We start from the raw sequence: 19,756 nt of genomic DNA on the forward strand, positions 1-19,756 counted from the left end.
ATTTATTTGGGTTTTGGACTCTTGGTTGGATAAAACAAGCTATTCCAAGAAAATACAAAAGCCATTTTTTAAATAGTTTTGTGATATTCCACAGAAATAAACGACGCTTTAATCAATCAAGAAGCCAGTCCTCGGATAATTGATTATCTAAATAATTGTTAGTTCTAGGCCTAGATTGCAGTTTCACCAAACAACCACTAGGAAGGGACAAAACTCTGCCGCACACTGTTTCATGCACCCAGACGTGTCACATCCAGCTTATTTACATATAGTATGCAGTGGACCCGTTATCTGTAGTTAAATTATTTGTTTTGAAGAAAAATCCTAAAGTCAAAGAAATAGCGCTTTACTCTTATATTCCAGGCTGAAGGATGAAAGTACTTCTACACTCTGTCTGCACTTTGCTTTTGTTTCCTATTAATCTTTTAATCAGTAATGAGTGCGATATGTAAATCACTCTTTAGTCGGCGTCTGACATATTGCTTTAATTGGAATCAAAGGGAAATGCAGATGTTTTAGGTAAATGCCCTTACTCTTGCGTGTTCATGCAGGTCATTTGAATAGCACATGCACAAGGTACAATATGGAATGTATTATTGGGTAAATCAAGTCACTTTGATTAATTTCTACAAAAGATGTCAACCCCTTATGTTCTTAGATTAGGAGAAAACCTTTTTAGGGCAAAGCTAGTGTATTAATATCCCACTTTAACAGCATCTCTGAGGTGCAGCTGATGTTAGACTCAGCACTCATGTACTGTATTGGCTCTGCCTCAGTGTATGTGTGTGTGTGTGTGTGTGTGTGTGTATGTACAGCATGAGTCACCCTACTCGCCTGTGATTGGATGGTAGTTTATGGGTGAGGGAGGGGGTGAGAGCCTTAGGGGGCCATCTGTCAATCTCTCCTCCGCTCCATTCACACATTCATCTGCATGCACCGTCATAGAGAGAGACAGAGGAAGTGAGCGAGAGCCTCTCATTCATAAAAAATTTTTTAAAAATAGAGAAGTTCATTCATAAAAGCTGCAAAATTCCGCCGTGCCTCAAAGAGAAGAGACAGAGGGGTGGAAAGTTGATGTGGAGGTTAAGCAGAGCTGGAAGCCTGGCAACTGTCTGGGTCATTCTAGTGGGACTACTCGGCAGGACTAGAGCACAGCAGACTGGACGTTAGACTACACGGGACATCCGCTGTCCCACGCTGGTGAGTTGAATCTACTGTAACGTACGGTAATAATCTGAGGACACAGTGTGCCAGACGCTTAGATCACTTCCCAAAGATCAGTTGATTCGCAATTGAACCGAAATGATCAACTTCAGAGGCATTTCATGCCTGTCTTTTTAGTCACATCTATGTAATCGAGTCAAACCTCTGTATGAAATAACTGTGATTCCTGTTTCTGCTCTGCTGTGTCCTAGTGCTCCACCTCGTCCAGTTTCTTGATTATGAGAGAGCAAACCTCACCCAGGTTCAAATCACAGACGGGACTTCTACCAGGTAGCTCATCTCTTTTGTAGTCTTTGCAGACATAATCAGTGCAATGAAATGCACTTTGCTGGACGTCTGCTTCATCTTCTACAGGCATGCTGAAGCGCACCAAATACAGTCGTCTGCGCAACGATTCGCTGACGTCCCTAGAGGATCGGCCCCAAAGAATGCTGCCCTCAAAGAGGGACCTTTGCCTTGACTCTGATTTTGCACAGCTGGATGCCGGAGCGCCGACACACCAAGGAACGTCCACCCTGAGGGACTTCATCCCCCGCGTGGCCAACATCCGATTGCAAAGTCCAATTTCCCTTTGGGGCCTGAGGGGACAGACGAACACAGACCGGGACAGAACCATTGATGGACACACTGACAGACCCTTATCCAGGGCAGAATGGGGCTCAGGGCCTGATCAGAGATTTTGTAGCCAACCTTCCCTCAATGTGCCCCTATCCACTGGCCAAAACCTGACCCACTCGGCTCTGCGCTGCACAAAAAGATCCATCACCCTGCATCGGATTACCAGCCTCCCCTGGACCCCCGACTGTCCTCCTTGCTCACAGCACAGAGACGGTCTGTGCCCTTTGAAGACTTCCTCAGCAGTAGACCACTGTGCAGTGGTGGGGATGGCAAGCAGAATGGTTCACCATCACATCAAGGTACCTATCACACGTGCACTAATAACAGCGCATGAATACACTCGGCTGTGCACAAACAGAAATCAGACGGCTGCTAAGAGTTCCTTACCTAATCTTTATGTTTTTCACTTTTTTTTAAACCATTTGCCTAAAATTGTTAATGTTTATTACTAAAATATTGATCGGTTGTTAGTGTAAAGCTTCTTCACTTTAAACTTTGTAAGAAAGTGCAGCTAACCTCATATCCAGGGTCCCATCAGAGACTTGAGGTCTAATTCCCACTGGTGCCAACACAAAAACACATACACGTGAACGAAGAATGCAAACACACATAGAAACACTCTGTCTCACTGAGCTTTATCCACACCATCACACTCACTCTCATACGTTCATCCCCTCCCTCTCAGATAGAGCTTCCTGTGTAGGCAGTAGTGACTCATCCTGACTCTCTGCTCCTCACTAGATCTGCTCTGCTTCTGTGTGTGTGTGTGTGTGTGTGTGTGTGTGTGTGTGTGTGTGTGTGTGTGCGTGTGTGTGCGTGCGTATGTGTGTGTGTTTGTGAATGTATCCGGTATCAGCAGAGCCCATGCTGTCCTAGAACCGGAGGTGTGTCCGCATGGGTGATTAAGAGCAGGGTCTGTGAGCTGACCACTGATGGAAATGAGAACGGACTGTTTGATTGTCCTTTATAAACAAGCACACACATACATTACGCACTACCGCCCACTGACCCCACTCACACATACACACACACACACACACACACACACACACACACACATTTTGATTTAAGTCCGGTGTTCATCAGTGGTCTTACTCATCCTGCCCTCGGCCTATAGAGTCTGCTCTGCTGAAGCTCATGGCCAATAGAAGTGGGACTAGCCAAAGTGTATCCAAGCACATAGTCTAAATGTCGCCTGGTTGCATTTACTACATGTCAAGACTTCCAAAACTATTTCTTTAGTGCAGAAGTTGCATGTCGGATAACTACGGATGGACTAGTCCACAGTCCACAAGCACATCTGCATGTAGATTTAATGTTTAATGTCGCAGTTATGAGTGGAAAATAAAAGTGTCACATTATACTAAAACTATTATTTTTCCTTATTTATAAAAGTCACAGGGAGAAAATGTAATCGTGATGTGTTTTTTTTAGCCATGTTAGTGGCCTCAAAGAATGGCAAAGTTGATCGGTCCAGACTGAAATATCTCTACAACTATGGTTGACATTTTGGGGTTTTGATGTCTTATTATTTAGCTATTACACAACTATTGGATGGATTTGGTTCGGATAACCACTCTGCCCAGAGGATGGATTCAAGTGATGTGGATGATTTCTCCACTAGAACCACAAGCAGTGTTCTTATACTCTGAAACATCTCAGTATCTACTGGATAGGTTGGCACCACATTTTTGTTCAGACAACTTTTCATCTGGCGCCATTAAGAGATTTTGAATGAAAGGTCTCGTCAACTATGTATTACCTTGAAACTTGTTAAACATCCCCCCTCAATGGGGATATAACAACTTTGGTGATTTCTTAATTTTTCATCATCAATTGTCCAATACTTTGATTTGGAGCCTCAGTAGTTTGTATTTTGTTCTAACTAGCAAATGTTAGCATGCGAACATGCTAAACTAAGATGGTGAACATGATATCTGCACGTTAGCGTTGTTCCTGCCAGCATATTAACATGTATTATAGCCCCACAGAGGCACTAACGTGGCTGTACTCTAAGTCGTGTTTACTTGTTTTTGTTAAATCGTTATTTTAACTGATTTCCTCGGTAGTCATGCTAAAGATTTCTGCAACAGCCAAGAAGAGAGAAAAGCATGACCCCATTTAAATTGAGGAGAAACAGGACAGAGACATTGCCCACATCAGCACTCTTTCTGAGATCACATAATACTTTTATTGTGGCTGTATTGCTTAACATTTAAATCAGTGAGTAACTGGTGTTTTGTTGTGTTTTCCTAGTACATGGGTAGTGTGGAAGTGACCCAGTCCATGAGAACCCTCGACTTTAATATGAGAATGAAAGTCACACGGTAGGAAGTCCTCCAACTACCACGCACGCACACACACACACACACACACACACACACACACACACACACACTCACACACACACACGCACGCACACGCACACGCACACGCACACACAGACACAGATAGATCATAATAAAACTAAAGATCTGACTGCTGACACTGTGCATGGAAGAAGAAATATACATACGTATATTTGCCAAGCGTGTGTGGTTTATTTGGAAAAAATGTTTCAAAGGGGGAAATCAAATTAAAAGTATAATGTTTCATAAACCGGGGCTTTCTCCTCATCATTTGATATTGACATCCTTGTGCAGGATGCCAAAACACAGCTCGCTCTGTTCACAACAACACTGCTGAATGATGGGGCAGAAAATCCAATTAGATAAACTTCCTCCTAATGATCTCTCATAGTCTTATTAAGAGGAGAGGGAGAGAGACCTCAATCCATTACATACAATTTGTTTTCAAGGAGAAGAAAAGTACTTCCTGGAAAAAAGTCTTACTTCCTAGATAGTGGGATGTTAATTTAGTGTGCGTGTGTGTTTTTATGGTTTGGCCTCTGTGATCGAAGCATCAGCAACTATACAAAGCTGAGTATGTATAGCTTTTCTAAACAGGCAAGGGCTCACTGATATTCAATTGATAGGTGAAGTACATGTTGGTAATAATACTTTTGCTTAAGTAGGATTTTGAATGCAGGATTTTTGCTTACAACAGAGTGGGCTTAAATTGATGTATTAGTAATTTTATGTTCTTCCAACATTGACCTATACTTGATAGATTGCTTGGTAGTCTGTAACAATGTATGTATTGTTTTCTTTAAATGTTAATCTGCAATAACTACTCAAATAAATAAAGTAATAAGTACATACATATAAACGTATAAAGTAGCATAAAACAGAAATACCTGAAAACTGTACCTGAGTAAATGTATTTTGTTACAGTTCTCCACTGAATATAGTACTACTTTTAAAAGTAATGTTAGTGTATTTTATTTCTCTCATATACTGTAGATGAGCTTCTTGTGATGTAGTTTCCTTCCTCTCATGTTCTCGCATGCAAGTCACATGTTAGTAGCTGGATCCCATATTCACAAAGGTATCTCTGTGTTCGGTGTGTGTGTGTGTGTGTATGTGCGTCTGTATGTGTACATGTTTATAATCTCTGTTTGTGTGTGCAGAGAGGCAATCAGCAGACTGTGTGAGAGGACATCAGCAGTGAAAACTAAAAGGGTAAGGTACACAAACACACACACACACCAATGCAATCAACACAGACCCAACTAGAATAACAGATTTTTGTCATCATCAGCCTGTCTACAAGGGACTGTCTGCTCTTCTGGGTCAAATCAACCTACAGTTTTCAGGGAGCAGAATCATCGTCACTGTCTCCACAGACAGTGTGACTCTTATCGCTGCCGCCTCCTTTCAGGTGACCGAGTCAACACGCTTAACTGCATTATAACTGTCACACATCTTAATTATTGAGGCATGCGGAGTAAAAAACAAACAAACTCTGTGCTTGCTTTGTTCCTCTCTCTTCTCCTCCACAGAAGATTGCCCACCACCCCATGCAGGCCATTTCATTTGCCTCAGGAGGAGATCCAGTATGTTCATATTCTCAAATGTTTCACATGAACAAACATGTGAACACTCAACACTCACACACACACACACACCTACACACACACACACACACACACACACACACACACACACACACACACACACACACACACATATACATACATACACAGAGTGACTAATTTGATTTAGCTTTATTACTGCTTGGTTTGCTGCCATGTGTGGAGGATTGAATTATTTCCGACCCCAACGCTTGAATCTTCTTCACTTTTAATTGGTGGTGTGAGGTCTGTATTTATCAAGCCACTAAAAGTTACATTTTGGACACAAACTCAAGAATAAAAGCTATTCATAAAATCCTTGCAGCTTAAAAAATTACTCTTACAAAGAGGATTTAAAAGAAAGAAAGAATAATCAATATGGAAGATGGGGAAATTCTCATCTAAGAATAATTCTTGGGATAATGCACGACTATAAGCAACAATTCATGAAATCCTTTCTTGTGTCACAACCATCAAAGCTGGTTTGTGCTTTCTTTGTCTTTACACTGTAAAGCTTTGAAACTTGGTAAAGTTTACCAAGTTTGTTTCAAACTAATTACTCTTATGTGTTTTAATTCTCTTTCCCTCCATTCCTGCATTATTTCCATATGAAAGAATTTGGGTTATTCATCCTGAGTGAAACAAATAATATCAATGCTGTTGTCTAAATAGCCAGCAGGACATGTCAGTTATTAGCTGCAAACGGCTTGATGAACAAAAATGCTTACTTATGATTTGGTTTGTGTTCATGAACTCCATTGTTCAGCTCGAACAAACAATGAATACAAATGCTGGGTTCACACTGTACCCAGCATTTGTATTCAATATTTCATTTCCATTGTGATACTGCGACGTCGGTCTGGCCAAAGATTAGAGAGAACAGGAGGGCGGTTTCTCTCAGGGAAACACAACACCACCGCAGCGATGGATGGGATTATAGCTCGCTGCTTAATTAATTAGCTAAAATAATCTTGTAGTGTGCTCTAAGTCTCGGCTCAGTTGGCTTCGACACATAGAAGATAGCGGGGGAATTAAAATCAATCTGCCACAGAGGCTTTATGGTGAAACATATTCCGCTGACTCTGCTCTTGTATTAGTATCAGAGAACCACTGATAGGAAGTGAATTATTTAAACAGAATACACGTGGACGACCAGTTAACTGAAAATGTCTGCTGTGTTTTCCATTATAAATCATGAATTATAGAGACTAAACCCACCAGATGCACAGGTTATAAACTGAAGAACACAACAACAGAGTCAGGAGGTTTAATAGCGTCCTTGTGCGCATACAAATGCTTTCTAAAAGACAAAATAATACTATCTTTCTTTTACAAATTAAAAGTTCAATTTTTGGTTAATAAAAGTCATACTACTCAATTCAATACACTTGCTACAGTCTTACTTGGTCTGATATGACCAGTAGCTTATGGAAGCTAATGTAAGCTAACGTAGACAGTTACGGTTGTATAATTATTGAGTCGTGATCTCACTTATTGTTATCTTATCTATTTGTGCTACTGTTAAACTGTATGTATACACTATATTAGAATTTAGCTTCTTGTAATTGCCATTCGTTGCCACGGAGTTCAACAAAGTTTACATAGTTTTGCTGAAAGTCTTCTTGATTTTTCTCTCTATCTGTTTGCAGGACATGGCTGATTACATCGCTTATGTTGCCAAGGACCTCGTCAATCAGAGAGGTATAGCACAGTTTAATTTCACATTATGATGAGCTCGGCTTCCACTGGACTTATGTCTCTCTCCCCCCCCCCCATCAGCATGTCACATCCTGGAGTGTCCAAAGGGTCGTGCCAGTGAGGTTATCAACAGCATCGGTCAGGCCTTCGAAACACGTTTCCGACAACTTCTGAACCACACGCCATCGCTCCTCTCCAACAATCCCAGGTTGTCTTTCTGTCTACCTTAACTGTCTCATTGGTGTGTTTAATGTACATTTCACCCATCTGATCAGGAGTGCAATTAAACAATTCTGTGCTGGCCAATTATTATTTTCACTGGCTTTTACAACATCATAGTTCTTTGAGAGTTTGATCCAAGGGGCCCTTATTGTTAGGTGACTTAGTTTTTGTGTTTGTATATTTGTGTAGAGCTGAACAATTTGTTGAGTATGTGTCTATCTTTGTGTGTATGTGTGTGTCTGTGTGTGTGTTCTCGCGTGTGCATTATAGTAACCAAAGTCATGTCACAGCTTCTCCACAGTGGAGGCAGTGAGGTGAACATCATGTAACTCTCTGCCTGCAGGTCAGCAGTGAGGATCTGTCACAAATGGAGCACAGAGGAGACGATAACGGAACAAAAGGCCAAGCGAGCCAGCGAGCACCGTGACTACTACAATATGATCCCTGGAAAGACACCACCCGCTGCTGGAATAGAGGACCTGCGGATCACGAGCGCGGAGAACAAACAGGATCCTGATATAATGGGGGTAAGAGTGACATTAACATTAACATTTAGTCAGCTTCAGGGAGACCAGAAAAAAAGTCCAACTTTTTTCCAAAGCTTTCAACCACATCTCCTGGCCCTCCTCAGTATATTAAGTTATTCTGCGGCCATGGAGATGGTTTAGTAGTTCTCTCATGATTAAACAATGGAATATAATAATGATATCATGTATTGGCATTATATCATATAAGCATAGATTAGAATATATATTATACATTGTACTTACCGAATTACTGAGCAACTCCATCCACTGAGGAAGGCCATTAGATATGGTTGAAAGCTTCAGAAACGAGTAAGTTGGAACGTGTGCATGATTTTGGGGGGAAAGATGTAGACGGTATGAGCTAATGCCATTGGATTAATAACTCTTCTTCTGCTTCTTGTTCTTCTTCCTGTGACATGAAGTGATTGGAGTGAGTCCTTGGGTGTGTGCATATACAGTATATTGTATTATATTCCACTCTTAACTTCCTCCACAGTAGTGGAGTTGTACATGTTACAATGGTTTTATATGTGTAGCTGTATATCTCAGTAATACACTGCCTAATTTGAATAAAGCTCTTTTTTATCGACACCCAAAAGATCATTTTACATTTTAAAAGAGAAGAATAAACTAATTTCATCTCCAGAAGCACTTGAGCTTGTTCAAGGACGCCTCAGTTGTTTGTAATAACTTCCCAGAATTATCACGCTAGTCTGGGAATTAAGTCTGCGACTTTCCGGTCATGAGCACATGTCTCTAACCTTTATGCCATCACTGCTCCTGCATGCACACATGCACACACAGATCTTGTCTGTATGACTCATCTAGTGCTGTTGCAGGTTTGTTCATCTCAGCCTCTTTCACTGTATGAGAACTGCTCCATCACAGAAGAAACTCCAGCTCCACCTGCAGGTAAAACTCATCAATACACTGCAGAGTGTCTTCAGACTGTATGTGTCTGTCTGGAACCACTTTGTGTTTCTATGTGCATGAGAAAGTGTACTTCAAACCAAAATTAGGGTTAATTATAGCTGAAGTAAACTTTGTTTAAAATGATTAAACCAGATTTTAAATCCATCCCATCTGTGCTGTGTAATTTCAATGAAAACCTGATAAAGTAAACCAAATTATATGGTTGCAACCAAAGTGCAATATTGGTTTAAACCAAAAGTAAAACTACTATAGTTCAGGATTATTGAAACCAATCAGTAGCCTACACGGTAGCCTACATCTGAATGAGAAAACAACATTATTTATATGTCACATAATTAGAGCATTCTTTTTATTGGATTGTTGACTATTGGACTCTTTGCTGATGCTGCAGTGACTTAAACGTTCAGAATATGTTATTCAGCAGGGTTGAATCTGCCAATTTCTCTTTCAAAATGCAGCCATTTTAAAAGACCTCAACTGTCAGTTTAACGTTCACCACTAATCTGAGTTTAAATCTGAGTTTTGCATCCTGGAGCTGATTTGAAACTAGTTTTAGAGTAAGATTAGATTTTAAGAAAGGTCTAGAACTAACCTTATTAACACTGAGTTTATAGATTTGGTACAACAGCATAGTTTAAAAAAAAGAAAACATGATATTATCTTGGTTTGAAGTTACTAAGCAACCCACCCTTGTGGACAGTTATATTATTCCTCTGTTGTTTCTCCATCAGACTCAGTGGTATCTGACATCAGTGCTGAACAGTGCATTCCTCTCTCTGAGACACGGATCCAGGACCTGATCCAGGAGGAAGTCTGGTTCCACGGCAGGTAATCAACATCCCCGTCCTTCACTACCAGTGAATTACCATCTTAAATGTGTTTGTCGTATAATGTATATCTCCTTCTTCCTTTCTCACTAACTTTGTGTCTGTCCTTCATCCCAGATTAGGAAGGGAGCAGGCGGAGTCACTTCTCACCTGTAGCGGTGATTTCCTGGTCAGAGAGAGCAGCTCTGCCTCTGGTCAGTACGTACTCAGCGGGATGGAGGGAGCCACCGTGCGCCACCTACTGCTGGTGGATCCACATGGACAGGTAAAGAGCTTTAGTGTTGGATTGCAAATACTCAAAGCATGCAGAGAGGCAAATGCCAGCTGGCTTTAATGTTTAAACTTGTCTGTGTTTTTGCTTAACCAGGTGCGGACCCGAGATCAGGTGTTTCTGAGTGTTGTTCACCTGGTGCGATTCCACATGGAGAACCAGATGCCCATCATTTCTGGAAGCAGTGAGCTGTGTCTGAGACAGCCAATCCTACAAAGACACTAACACACACACACACACACACACACACACACACACACACACATTCATAGCATGTATAAATTAGCCTGCAGCAGCGGTTCTCTACGGTTTTGAGCTGAGGCACAACGTGCACAAGCAAAACAACTTTAAACCTGTCAACATGTGAGACATTACTGAGTACATATACTGTACATGTGCAGTGAGTTGTTTCTTAATATTTGAGTCAATTCTCACTCTTGTGCACACTGTGCCTCACCCCGCGTTGACTACAGCTGCTGGCCTGCAGAACATCCTATCCCTCTCAGGCTAAATTAGCTGGTGTTTACTCAAAGTCGAAGCATAATCACTGGTGTCAGCAGACACCATGTTGGCAGACTTTCAGAATCTTTTTTCTTTTTGACATGTGAAATTTGTCTTGTGTTCATTTGTTTTTGATTTGTTAGTGCTTCGTGTCCCCATTTCCCATGCTTGACTTTTGAATCCGACTTGTTTGTTACATTCTGTATAAAAAATTAAAATGCTCTTTGTCAACAGAGACTACAGCAACAGATGTGCAGTCTCAGATAAGATGGCAAATATGCAAATAGTAATGTTTTTTTGTTTCCAATAAGGTAATCAAATACATCATCAGTTCTTTTACAGAATGGATCACTGGATTTAGTTTTTAATTTGCCAACATATATTTTGAGGTTACACATGGCCGTTGAAGATATTTCCCACTTTCAGTTATGTGCTGTTTGGCTCCTTTATCCCACAGATCAAAAAGGACATAAGTATTTGATAGTGGAGGCTCGAGGGAAGTTGTGAGTGCATTTTGTTTTCAGGATTATTTCAGCAAGCAAACTGTACATTAGTCAGATGATTTATAGATCATTGTAAACAATATACTTTTTATTGTGTTTAATTTGTACTTACACGTGTAGCTGAGACATAAAGGTGTAATTTGCTGTCTTATTTTGGAGGAGTCTATTTCCTGAAGAGTCCAACAGAAGAGGAAGAGTTGATTGATTTAATATATTTTTTACATTTGCGTGTGAAGTGTGACCAAAGAGACATGGAGTCAAGTACCTCTGGGAAGACTTCTGGAGACACACACGCACCAAATGTCCCTTCAATAAAAGTACAAAGCTACTTTTATTTAAAAAGTTCTTGAGGACACAAAAATAATAGTTTTACTATTGTAAAAAACAACAACCAGTGAGTGTTAGCCAAGCGAAGGGGCTACAACATACACGTAATTGAAGACAATTGGATAATACCTACATCTCGCGTAACATTAGCAACGGGATCCAGATCCAGGAGAAACACTGCTGAAACAGAGAAGACATGATTGAAATGGAGGTAATGAAATCAGTTATAACACTTGTTTTGGTCTGTTTAAAGTTCTCTTTAAATATCGATACAATTAATATGTATTTTTGGATTTAATGATAGGACAAGGTGTTGGTGCGAATATTAGGTGATAATATTGAACTCGGAGCTGAAGTAAAAGTACAGTAAAGGCAATCATGCATAAAGACCAATCTGGTCTTTATTTACGTAATTGGTATGTGGTAGGCTATTTACCGGTGTTTGTAGTTTTAGAGAATGTTATTTTCAGTAACATCTCTTGATCCCTTTTTTTGCTCTTAGTGTTAAAGGTGAAAATGCTGGTGATGAACCAGCAAAAATTGCCACAGAAGTGGAAGTGGAAAGTTGTTTTGAGACGGACTCAAAACAACTGGATTTGGCCAGTTGGCAAGCTGATTCAATTGGGATTTTGATGATGCTTCTTGGTGGTGTGGCTGCTGTCCTCTTGGCTCCGATAACTACACAGCAAAGTCTGACAATACCAAGCAGTTGCAAATGAAACATATTCAGCTGAAGCAACTTCTGAATTCCAACAGTCAGAACGTCACGCTTCTGGAAAGTGAGGCTGGCCAACTGAAGTTGCTCATAAACGCAACACAGTACAGCTTCACTTTGTTGTCTGCTGAGAATATACAGCTGAGCCTGAAGGACACATCAAGAAAAAGCACAGTTACAGGTGAAGACCCTGGAAAACTGTGACCTTGTGGAGGAGGAGAACAGAAAACTGAACCTGCGTCTGAATCGATCCTTGCACATCTTCACCAACATCTGCACCTGCGGTTAGACAATGAGCAACAAACATCTGCACAGCTGCAAGCAGAAAATCAACTTGCAAACTGTCCTTCCTCTGGACATACTGCAACAAGGACTCACTGCAGTGTTCATGCTGCATGAGTTTAGTGTAAGCTAAATATGTAAACAAATATGTAAATAATAATGATTTTTGTTTACCATGAAGTTTAAATAAATAAATGGTCAGTTATTTTACAGAATGGATTACTGGACTTTGTAATGTATTTCTTGTTTTGATGCCTTATTTTAATGGAGACTGTAGGAGCTATTTATTTGATGTTATTTAATTCATAAGTAGTATTGTTTAATTATTCTAGACGTTTGCTTATTTAGGTTGGATCATTTGTTTGATATATTGAGATTGCTTTATCTTTTTAATAGTCATTCGTTTAGTTGAATTATTTTTTGTTGTTGTTTAAGTATTCTTAGTTTTTGGGTTAGTTCGTCATTTATGCTTTAGGTAACACTGTGGGCCCCTGTGGTTACTTATAGAAGTAGGTAGGTATAGGACCAGCATGCACCGGGGTGGGCCTATGTTTTTTTTACCAGTGCAAGAGAGACAGCGACAGCAGTTTTCTTTGTTCTTTTTGTTTGTTTGCTTGTTTTTGTTTGCTTTGCCAAATAAATGACAAAAATGGAATCCTGTATGGACAATCTACTCTTTTTGCCTGCGAAAACCACAAAACCCACGGTGCATCAGTGGCCCTTTCATTAATGTTTGTTTCTTTTGATTTATTGGACAAACTGCAGAGACCAAGATGGCATTACTGTTGCAACAGCCAATCAAAGTGTGCATTGCAATGTGCTGCACAGAGAGAATGAAGAGTTCATTGATTTCTTCACATTCTGGTGTCAATGTGACCTAAGACACACACACTCACACTCAAATGCGCACATAATTAACTACAGACAGGAGATTGTTCACTTTACTGTGACTCTTATCCTTGGGGCTGTCTTCACATGTTGCAACTTGAAGCAACTCCAGTCCTGAACAAAGTGCGTGAGAGCCATGTGATGAATATTTCATTATTTGTTCTGCATGTTTAGGTGTCTGTGGTATCTAGCAACAGTGGGAATGCCATGCAAATCTTTCACAGACACTTCAAAGCAGGATTCTTGAATCCAGTCTGCAGAGGCCCATACGGTTTCATAATTTATATTCCAGGTTGTTATTTCATATGCCCTCAGTAATTGTGATTTTTAAATATATTTGGCTTATAACTCCTGTTTCACATGCTAATGATACATAACTGGAAATCCATGTTTTTTTAAATGTTCCTTTATAAAGATCTTACTATGACTTCAGTTACTTCACTTGAGCCACACACGGAAAAACAATTACTCAAGCAATCCACTTTTTTTAACTGCCTGGATTAATTAAGCCACAAGATGGCGCTATCGGCCTTTTAAAAAAGCTCATTCTCCTTCAGCATCTACCGACATGTGTTTTATTGATTGGTCAAATACTCTCTGGCTTGAGTTCTTAAATTCTTCTAAACATTGGTTTATGTGATGGTTGCATTTCTCCCTGATCTTATATAAAACATGTTCTTGATGAAATATATAATCTGATTATGCATATATGCTCAAGCCACTGATTTAAAATACAGTGACATCCTGCATTTTTTCCCGCTATTCCTGTGTTCTTGAGACAGATGTGTGTCTGAAAGAGCAGTGAAAATCACTGGTAGTAAACAGCCTATAATAATTGCTGCAACACTTCTCACAGCTTTCAGCAGCCTTTCACTTTTGGTGAAGTGAAAGATGACTGTGTGCTAAAAGTATGCAGCTGACTGTTTTCGGGCTGTGGCCCTCATCGTCGTCTCGAGAGGCCTGGAGGGTCTCGCCCACATTAATCACCCTCAGCACAGCTTGTTAGGCTGAGATCAGGGAACCACCGGCAGCTGATGAGGAAAGAAGCAGCTCTGCCAAAGGGTGATACAAACACTATAGGGTATCTGAAGAAAAACATCACTTCAAGCCTTTCTGTTCAGATAACTCTGTCAAATGTAATCACAGATCTCACATAACTTCCCACAATCCCTAGCTCTTGGGGCGTCAAAAAGAGGGCTTATCTGGTTTGTTACAAAGATCAGGAAATGAATGCACTTGAAATGCTATCTCTGCCCTCTTCTACACACTTTGTGCACAATTTAAATATGATAAATGATATCTTCATCTTATCTGATTCAGTCAGTAGACAAACAGAAACTGAAAGTGTCTCTCGGCAAACTAAAAATCAGATAGAACTGTCATCTATTAACATGAAAGCTATCATAAGTGTAAAATTAAATGATTCTTCAACCGAGTTAAGTGATTTTCCTGCTTCTATTACGTCTCTCTGGACTTTCTCTGAGTCACACGGACCTCGCCCAAAACAACTCACCAAGACCAGCAATGACCCATATGTGTGATGCCTTTCTTGCAGATGTGTGAGGCCTGCTGATGGACACATGTTTCCAAAACTGTGAGGTCACTGTTTGACCTCCGACCCCTCATTCATGTCAAAGCAGCAGCTGGTAACCTGTGTGGTGTTATCATATAAGCCGTTTTGGGAGGAACATAAACTGGGCCACCTTTTTAGCGATTTTACATGAAAAGTAATAAAAACCAATACTGGCAATTTTAATTAGGATTATTAACATGATGCTAAAGGATATTTCAGAACGCATTTATTTATAATTTGTCATGATGTTGTTTTAATGTATGTATGTTTAAATGTAGCTATTTAATTACTATATGTGTATGTCATTACCATTATTAATATTATTTACTTTAGATAATGGAGATTTATTCAAACCTCCATATTGAAATGGTCAGATTTGTTTTATTTGGGGCATTTATGTGGACTGAGTGGGCTATAAAACGGATCAAACTATTATTTATATTAATACATAAGTGTTACTGTGGATAACCATTTTACATTTATTACGTACTATAGTAACTGCAGCCCGATAAAATTACTCATAATGCATTAAACAATTACAATTGGAGCTGAAACTATTCCTTAAATAATTGATTAGTTGACAGAATAGGAAATGTATGAATATTTGCTAGATTTAAAAAAAAAATTCTATTGTAGTAGACTGAATATATTTTGGTTGTGGACTTGCAATCAGACAAACAAAAGCTATTTGAATATGTCGACTTGATAATCGTTAGTTTCAGTCATACTAACAATATCTATAACTTTTTCAATCATATAAACCAAGGAGTAAATCATCATAGCCTCCACTACATAACCACTCTGTTCACCTGTAAATCATTTTATAATAATCTAATTGAAAAAACATCCCTGATAAAGTCATCAGCACCAGTAATAAATGTAGACATTTGTTATCACTGAGAGGTTTTAAGCTTTGAGCACAAACATCACCAGCAGAAATGAAAAGTCTGCAACTGAAACTACAGTAGGTATTTATCTTAATCTATGCAACCACATGTTGTGTGTGCATTTGTTAGTACATGTGTGTGCATTCCTTGAACCGAGGCAGTGACATGACTCTGAAACAGGAAATGATAAACATTCAGTATAATCTTCAGGTTCTGTGTCTTTGGTTCAGATCCAGAGCATTAAAAAGCCTGAACTCCTTGAATTCCTTTATAGGATAAACTTGAGTGCTGATGAGCCTGAGGGCATTCACTTTACACACACACACACACACACATACGCGTGCGCGTGCGTGCGCTCGCTCATGCACAAACACACATATTGCGCATATGACAAAGCATTCCCAGACCCTGAAGCACCTTAATGGAACAATTAAAGTCATAAAAAGCACCCAGAGTACGAGAGCATGAAATTGTTCCTCGTTTCAATGTTATCAGAGTCACACAGAGTTCAAATCTGGGAGGAAACCAAACAAGACTTGGCCACTGACTGGGCCGTGTTGCAGCAGCATGTCAAGATCTACACGTATGTTCCCCTAGAGACGATTGAGTCATGTGAGGTGCGCAAACAAATGCACACAAATAAAGAGACGGGCTAGTTTTTGGTTCCTCGGTTCTGTTTCCTGTTTCCACAAGTCCACAAGTCAGGAACCAGTGAGGGCACGCTGTGCAGAGGAGTGAGCCAAAAGTCTCTGTTAAATGAGTATACAGTAAGTTGCTGTTGGCCAGAGTCAGTGCAGAGTGGATGAGTGTGTGTGTGTGTGTGTGTGTGTGTGTAACCCCCACGCCTCACTCCTCAGCAGTGCTCTAGTTGAGCTTTTACCTCCCTCTACATTCAGGCCTCAGCCCTCTACCCCGGCTTAGCGTGACGGCTCGTCCCTGTAGCTCTGATGGGTGTATGGACTGTTCTGGCAGGCCTTTCTGAGCAAAAACACACACGTATACTCACATTCACAACACACTGTGTCCTAAAGCACAATAGGCCCTGAAGTTTCTTCATCTTTCCACTCACTCTTTATCATTAACCCTTTGGAAACTAGGTCATGCCATTAGCTTCTGCTCCAAGTGTATGCCTGTGTGCAGGGGGGGTGTTTGTTGTGTGTGTGCATGTTCAGTTAGCAGCAACGCTTATCTGCCACTTGGCTTAAGAACTTCATTGAAGATTTTGAAGAAAAGTTTGTTTTCATGCTCTGTGGTCGTGGATTGAAATTGGGTCTGCATTAGTGTGTGTGTGTGTGTGTGTGTGTGTGTGTGTGTGTGTGCGTGCGTGCGTGTGCGTGTGCGTGTTTTACTTATCTTGTGGACACATGAATCTGTTAACACAGTCACATTGTAGGGACTTGGCTTCCTTATGTGGACAACATGGGGGTCTCCATAAGGTAGGTCATTGCACTTTAGGGTGAAGGCTTGGTTTAGTCTCCAGAAAATGAATGTGAGTCAATGTAATGCCCCAAAAAGTCATGAAAACACAACTGTGTGTGACATGGTGATGATGAGGGGGTGGGGGATTCCAGGGTTATTGCATGAGGCAGCAGGCAGATATGGGAGACTTGAATCAAAACTTTTCTGTTGGCAAACTTCAAAAGGCAACTTTTCCTCCAGTGTTGATCCCTTTTCGCTCTCCATTCCTCTGCAACTTGCTCTTGCTTTGGCCGGCAGCGCACACTTCTCCCTTGGATTTTAAGCAGAGGCCGGGATCAAAACTTTGATTCTAGGGATGATTCAGTGAATCTTTGTCTTGCTGAGACTTTTTGTTTGTGGTTTTCCTAGAGAACCTGGGGCATCTTTAGCAGCTCAGAAAACCAACTTAATATTGTTTTTATCACGTTGATACCTCCATGACTTTTCCTAATTTATGGGACTTTGCTTGTCTTAGAGACCCTGGCTGAAAAATATAGTTAAATACAATGGATATAATTTGTTATCTGTGATTGGTGTTAACATTACTTTGACCCCCCCTACATTAGCAATGTAGGTCACTCTGTCATTTGGTCCACCACCTTGGCCCACACTTAAATGTCTCAATTATTAGATGGATTATCTTCCCTGAGGATTAATCCTACTGACTTTCACGATGTCTTTACTTTTCATAAAGTGCAATCAGCAGGTCAAAATGTTCACAGTTTCCAGTGAAATAGCTGAACATATTGTTTAAACGTTAAGAGTGTAATAACTTTGGTGATCATCTGACTTGCCATCAGGCCAACATTTCAGTTTGTCCAATATTATTGCCAAACACCTGCAAAACTAAGGACATTCAAAATGAGCCTCAGCTGTACTTTGTGTTTTGGGCTAATCAGCAAATTATGGTAAACATGTTAAACATGACCTGATAAAGAATTAGCAAGTTAGCATTGTCAATGTGACCATGTTATCGTGCCGAAGTTCAGTATTCAGCTCAAAGCACTGTTAGTGCAACCTCACAGAGCCGCTAGCATTGCTGTGGAGTCTTAGTCTTGTTTTTACACATATAGTAGTCAGGCCCAAACAATGAGGAAGCGAAGCCTTTGTCTACAGAACTCAGTAGCAGTTAAGTTCTGCCATTTTTTTATCTACAGTATCTCTTTTGAAAACCCCTTTCTCTGTCATCCTTCTCACCTCCTATTCTGTTCTCCCTGTTTTACAAGAAAGCGTTTATGCCTTAGCATAAATGCATCCCATACTGAACTAGTGTGTATATTAGTGTATTTCTCAATGTGTCTATTTGCATAGAGTGTATTTATGGGTCTCTACATCTGTGCTGAGTGTCTATTACAAATGGTGAGGGCGAACCCCTGGCGGGAAAACTCAACAGGGAATGTTTTCCATCCCTAAGATGGTCAGATCCGTGTGGGGGAACACTGACTCTGCATAAATCACATGTGGAAGGGAGATAAGTGAGAGGCTAGACCAGCCTGGATGAATGGCTCAAGCCAAAAATACTATCCACTGTGCCCCGCAGGCGAAAGACCCTGAATAAATCTGTATGTATTCAAACACAGTGTGTGGACAAAATAACACAAATACCTTATAATATATTACAATTCAATATCACCTACTACAACCTTCCTGAAGTAGAATTAACAGCAATGTGTATGAAAATATATTATTAACTGCAAACTGTAGTTTTTATTGCAGGGCAAGTATATTTCAATGATGTATTACCTCTGGAGTAGACTTCCTTAAAGGCAGTGGTTCAGCATTTTGGGAAATACACATATTTTTTTTCTTGCTAAGAGTTAGATCAGAAGATTGATACCACCATTTCTCCGTTAAGTGTGAAGCTACAGCCAAGACATATTAATCTTAGGTTAGCTTAAGCGTTAAGACTGGGAGCATGGGGAGAAAGCTATGTTAATTGGTCCCTCTTCATGGTTAAAAGCTATGATAAAACATCAAATTTTGTCAGTTTGGACAGAGCCAGGCTAGCTGTGTCCCCCTATTTCTTGTCTTTAAGATAAAATGCTAAGCTTTAAGCAGCTGCTGGCTATAGCTTTATATTTAACAGACAGATATGAGAGTGATATTGATCTTCGTATCTAATTCTTGGCAAGAACACAGATAAGCTTATTTCCAAAGTTGTCAACCTATTCCCCCAAAGTCCCTTCTATTTGTGCATTGGGTTCGTGTGAAGCTCACTACAGACACACAAAAGGAACGTGCATACACTCCTGGGTGTTTATACCAGCAGATTCAGAAGTGTTTATAGCTGAGATTGAGGATCTGGGATTTGAGAGGCTTTTGCACTACTTTTCTCCATCCATGGGGGGTG

At 40.2% G+C, this 19,756-nt stretch overlaps 1 protein-coding gene across 1 annotated transcript; it reads left to right on the forward strand.

Moving 5' to 3' along the window:
- Window positions 1-978: 978 nt before the first annotated feature.
- LOC116384124 (SHC-transforming protein 4) lies at window positions 979-11,926 on the forward strand. Its single transcript, XM_031848526.1, has 14 exons — window positions 979-1,200; window positions 1,416-1,494; window positions 1,579-2,141; window positions 4,099-4,169; window positions 5,351-5,402; window positions 5,482-5,601; window positions 5,723-5,776; window positions 7,444-7,495; window positions 7,574-7,700; window positions 8,058-8,241; window positions 9,081-9,153; window positions 9,906-10,002; window positions 10,119-10,266; window positions 10,369-11,926. The coding sequence occupies exons 2-14, from the start codon at window positions 1,443-1,445 to the stop codon at window positions 10,495-10,497; spliced, it is 1,722 nt and encodes a 573-aa protein (XP_031704386.1). The 5' UTR covers window positions 979-1,200; window positions 1,416-1,442; the 3' UTR covers window positions 10,498-11,926.
- The last annotated feature ends 7,830 nt before the right edge of the window (window positions 11,927-19,756 follow it).

Source organism: Anarrhichthys ocellatus, unplaced genomic scaffold (assembly GCF_004355925.1).
Source record: "Anarrhichthys ocellatus isolate YVR2014 unplaced genomic scaffold, GSC_Weel_1.0 scaffold8, whole genome shotgun sequence".
NCBI classification, from domain to species: domain Eukaryota; kingdom Metazoa; phylum Chordata; class Actinopteri; order Perciformes; family Anarhichadidae; genus Anarrhichthys; species Anarrhichthys ocellatus.